Source organism: Terrapene carolina, unplaced genomic scaffold (assembly GCF_002925995.2).
Source record: "Terrapene carolina triunguis isolate 2854851 unplaced genomic scaffold, T_m_triunguis-2.0 Scaffold210, whole genome shotgun sequence".
Classification (NCBI taxonomy): domain Eukaryota; kingdom Metazoa; phylum Chordata; order Testudines; family Emydidae; genus Terrapene; species Terrapene triunguis.
In genome coordinates, this window is record NW_020664561.1 from 50,893,885 (window position 1) to 50,899,014 (window position 5,130).

Sequence of the window (5,130 nt, forward strand, 5' to 3'; positions counted from 1 at the left end):
CCCCCCCCCCCCCCCCCCCCCCCCGCTCCCTGTCTCTTGACTGCCCCCTCCAGAACCTCCCTGCCCCTTCTCCAACCCCCTGGCCCCCTTCCCGGCACGCTGGTCTGAGCGGCAGGGTGAGGAGGAGCAGGGGGTGGAGCTCCAGACTGCCGGTGCGAACGGCCGGCTGGTGATCTGCGAGGGAGGGAGGGAGTGCTCTCAGCTGCAGGGGAGAGGAGGGGGAAGTGGAGGAGGGGCTCTCTCAGGCTGTCGGAGCCCCATGTAAGTGGCACCATCCGGCCGGCTGCCCTGTTAACCGCGCGCGCTCTGCATGGGGGGGGGGAAGTCCGGACATTTACAAATTCCCCCCGGACGCTATTTTTAACTCTAAAAGCCGGACATGTCCGGGGGAATCCGGACGAATGGTAACCCTACACTACATAGCTCTGGCAATGTTAACATACTAGGACTGGAACTCAAACTCCAAACCTCTTGCTTAATACTTTAGACCATCATTACTCAGGCTAGCATGTGGCACATGAGCAGTTCCACTGACTTCAGTGGGACTACGCACGGAATTGTTTGCAGGACCCAGGTCTGGACAGCTAAGGAAATGGGGACCACAGGCCTAAAACAGTTATACATTTAAACTATGTTGAATAGTGCTCGCCCGACTAACATACTCTACCTTCTGTGGGATGGCCAGAGTCCTATTCCAGGTCTCTTTGAGTTGAGCAACTGAATAGCTGGGATTGGACTAGAGAAGAGATGACAGAAACAGAACATTGCACTGACCAGAACTGCTGATGCTGCACGACCATCCTGTCAGATAAAATGCAAGAGCACATATCAGAGATATCCTGTTAATTGAAGGGAAAGGATAGTCTATTTTAACCCAATCCATATTTAAAAAGCGCATTTCAGCAAGATTTCAATGACATGGCTGTATTAGAACTAAAGGAGGAAGGTCTATAGAAACTCGTTTCAGCGCTTTAATTTCCAGTAATTAACTTTTGAACCAGACTAAATACAGTTGATTTAAATGGATTCAGCTATTTTACAGAAGTGCATACAAGTGTAGCTGATGATTCACACAAGATTTTGAGGGCACAGAAATAACTCGTCTTTGGATTGGAACTTCTGCTGTGTGTTTTAGTAATTTGCTGTTTGTAATATTAAACTACACCTGCAGATCTTGGGCTCACTGCAATCTGCTATTTCAGACATCTGCTAAAGCAGAGATTTACCTTGATACAGGATTTGCCACCCTAGAACAGACTAAGGCTTAAGTATCCTGCTGAATATGGGCATGTGCTTGAAATCAAAGGGACCACTCATGTCTTTCGAGCTTACATAGAGCTCTTCTTCAGGGTTAGAGCTCTGTGTAAGCTCAAAAGCTTGTCTCTCTCACTAACAGAAGTTGGTCCAATAAAATATATTACCTCACCCACCTTGTTTCTCTAATATCCTGGGACCAACATGAGTACAACATCATTGCATACCTTACGTTAAGCACTGGTTTAAGTGCCTTGCTGAAGAGGGGCCCCATATTGGTAACCTGCCTATCTTTTGGACTTGGCTGGCTGTATAAGCTAGTTAGGGGAGGGCGGTCAAAGAGAAAAATGCCCTTCGACACACACAAAATTCATTTGGGAGCTCTGTCATGTTCGACTCTTTTGGGTTGGGAAACTACATACCTAGAGAACCTATGTGTTTCTGATTTTCACAGTAGAACCGTACTCATATTGAGAGTGACACTATGAGGCACCAGGGTAAATATTTATCGGGAGTTTCTTATGACCTAGGCAGATTTCATCTGGAATTTTTTATTGCCCAAAACTGCCAGCCCTGGAATGCCAACCTGGGCTCTGAAAATTAAACAGAACTCCTTCGGGATCATTATCAACCATAAAGGTTCTACAGGCCAAAGAGTGTGATTGTGTAGGTGTCACTGACACAATCTTCAGCCTACACTGTCCTCAACATCTGTGCAATTACATGGCCCTCAATGGATCTGCACAAGGCCCTGGAAACACTACTTTGTTGACAAGTCTGTTGATGTACAAGGAGGGACAGAACGTGGTTCATCTTCCTTAGCTACGTTGGCTCACTGGATTAAAAGCCATCAGACTTACTTTTCATGGAAGTTAGTACAACTGACTCAATACTCACAGGAAGCAGATCTGACGAGTAAAATGTCCCTCTTGTTGCAGAGAGAATTTTCAGAATAGACCCACATTTTAATGGTAGGTTTAATTATTCTTATTCAAGCGCTCCTCCCCACAGCCAAACTAGAAACTGCATTTAAAGTTGTGACAAACCATAACACTACTCAAAGCAATGTCTGCCGTTGTGTTGGCCAGAAAAGGCTCTCAAACTAGGTGATCAAATATATTGCAATACATGTAAGACATGAAGCAATTTTAGCTTAAATCAAGTTGCATTATCTCTTTATATTTAAGTTTAGGTTTTTGCATATTGGCAGATTGTATAATGCTTATTCTCCTGTATGGACTTACTTCATTGTATCCTTGTACAATGGTGCATTTATTGCTGGTCAGTTCCCCAGGGAAGCAAGAGGTTACAAGCAGAGATTTCTCAAATGCAGCTACTGGCTGACTTACCATGCAATGGATGACACACACATTTTTGGGGTTCTGCTGTAACCAGTTGTGCATGTTCTTACATACAGCATAGAGATTATGCAGACTGGGCGCTTGTCTCATTGGCCAGCTACATTCAGATACCTAGGAGATCACATAGTGAACAAACATAAACTTCATAATCCCTTTAATTGAGACACTTTCATGGATCTTTCCTGTCAAAAAGAGCATGTTCCTTCCACACAAGGTAAATGCTGTGCTTTAAACCCCTTCAGCCTCTCTTTTCCATGCATAACTCTGCTTAATGGGGAGGCATGAATTATAGAAGGGGCAAGAGAAGAGGATTTTTTGTTTCATAATATGAAATTGATATTTTGTCCCTGACAATACATTTTAAAACGGTTTTGAAATATTTAGCATGCAACTTGGATCATCCTTAGTAACCATTTAAAGCACTGAATTCTCTGTGCAAGGAAGAGTTGGATCAAATTGCTGTGCTTTGATTATAGGGTATGTCTACACTACGGGATTAATCCGAATTTAGATAATTCGAATTTGGGAAACAGGTTGTATAAATTCGATTGTGCGCGGCCACACTAAGCACATTAATTCGGTTTTTAACCACATTAATTCGGTGGTGTGCGGCCACACTACTCCATTAATTTAAACACAGTAATTCGGTGGTGTGCGGCCACACTAACCCTAATTCGAATTAACAAAATCGATTTAGGCGCTACTCCGCTCGTCGAGGTGGAGTACAGAAATCGATTTTAAGTGCCCTTTAATTCGAATTAACTGGCTCTGTAGTGTGGACGGGTGAAGGGTTAATTCGGATTAACGCAGCTAAATCCGAATTAAAGTCATAGTGTAGACCAGGCCATACTGTAGTTACATTGTAGTAAGTCCTGCACTAGGTCACAGGGTTGAAATGTTAGCAAATTGGTTCTTAAAGTTAGGGGCTGGTTTTCAAGAGATGCCGAGCATCTCTTGCTTCCACTGACTTAATGGAATGGGGTTTGAGAGACCTCAGCAACCCTGAAGATCAGGCCACTAGTGCCTAATTAGTAAATATTAATTCCTGGACACTCTCTCTCTCTCAGTAATGAGAGAGATCTGATTTCTACAGCAATCTTATGAGTAATTCTTTGTAGAAAGGAATTGGTAATAAAGAGTTACTAAGATGTCAGCCAGAACATTATTCCTCAAATGCTAAGCTGTACAAACAAGCAAAGCACTTCTAGCTATCACTCATCCACATACTCTCTGAATCACACAGTTGTCTCAAGGACAATCTTTGCAGTGCTGTGCCAAGTTGCAGATTGGCTAGCCTTCCACAAACCTATTTCTCCAGTTGGGTTATTTTTAATTGAATTGCCTTTTAAAGAGGTTTCTGGCCAGAGGGGGAAGCTGCAGCACCAAGTTTCACTCTTTGTCTGAGGAGCAGTTTCCTCCCCTTTCCCCCCCAGCAGACATTTGAATTCTGCTTTAGGAATACCAGGGGCAGGGAGGGGGAGAGAAGAAGATGGTTTGGTTAAACCTTCCTAAATACGGGGAAGTTCCTTAGATAATCATATAAGCACTTAAAAGGAGAATGATATAAATTTGGCAAGGCGGCTTACTCAGGGCTTGTCTACACTTATCGGAGGGTCCGGCGGCAGGCAATCGGTTTTCTGGGATCGACTTATCGCGTCTAGTGAAGAAGCGATAAAATCGATCCCTGATCGCTCTGCCGTCGACTCCGGAAATCCACCGCGGCAAGAGGCGGCAGCGGAGTCGACGGCAGCGGTCGACTTTCCCCCGTCCTCACAGCCAGGTAAGTCGACCTAAAATACGCAACTTCAGCTACGGTATTCAGGTAGCTGAAGTTGCGTATCTTAGGTCAGACCCCCGCTGTAGTGTAGACCTAGCCTGATCAGACTCTGCCCATAATGTCTAAGCAATTAATTCTGTATTTTGGGTTGTATTTAGTTAGAACCCTAATATTTGTAAGAGGCTCAATAGCAAGGCTGGAATCCCCCTATAAGAATGTTTTGTTTCCCATTGTAAGCACCTAGCATGGCATCTGTTGCTGCAGGTAACGGTCTGTAACACAAATTCTTATTTTAAATTATGTACAATAGTCAGAAATAGTCATTTTGATCTGTAGCACGAGCATACATTAGGGAGTGCTCACATGAAGCGCAATGAGCATTTATTTGGCCATTCGGCTTTTTTTCCCCCCCCAGACACTTTCACATCATGATTTTTGAAAGTGGAGTTGCACAGGCAATTAGTCCAGATTGTGTTTTGTTGTTCTCCAAGAGAGGCTGTTACTGTCAATATGACCAACCACCCATAAACTAAATATCCTCTAACTAGGCCTTGACACAGCAGACTCTGAAAAAGCCATTACCATCTATAAAGTAAATATGCATTTCCAGCAGTCCATAATTATGCATTTGCTTGGTCTGTAATTACAGGCCAGCAAGCAAATATGCAATTAGGAAATTTTTAAGTATATGTTACGTAGTTTTCTTTATTTGAAGTGCTACCTCAATATCACTAAGGA

At 43.6% G+C, this 5,130-nt stretch overlaps 1 protein-coding gene across 1 annotated transcript in view; it reads right to left on the reverse strand.

Annotated features, from left to right (window-relative positions):
- The window catches only part of LOC113407252 (putative tyrosine-protein phosphatase auxilin), a 71,453-nt gene that overhangs the window by 30,264 nt on the left and 36,059 nt on the right, over positions 1-5,130 (reverse strand). Inside the window, exons 5-6 of the mRNA XM_026655544.1 lie at positions 2,604-2,726; positions 668-801 (exon numbers count right to left, since the gene is read on the reverse strand). Coding sequence (XP_026511329.1) covers positions 668-801; positions 2,604-2,726 — 257 coding nt within the window. The remainder of the gene's footprint in view (positions 1-667; positions 802-2,603; positions 2,727-5,130) is intronic.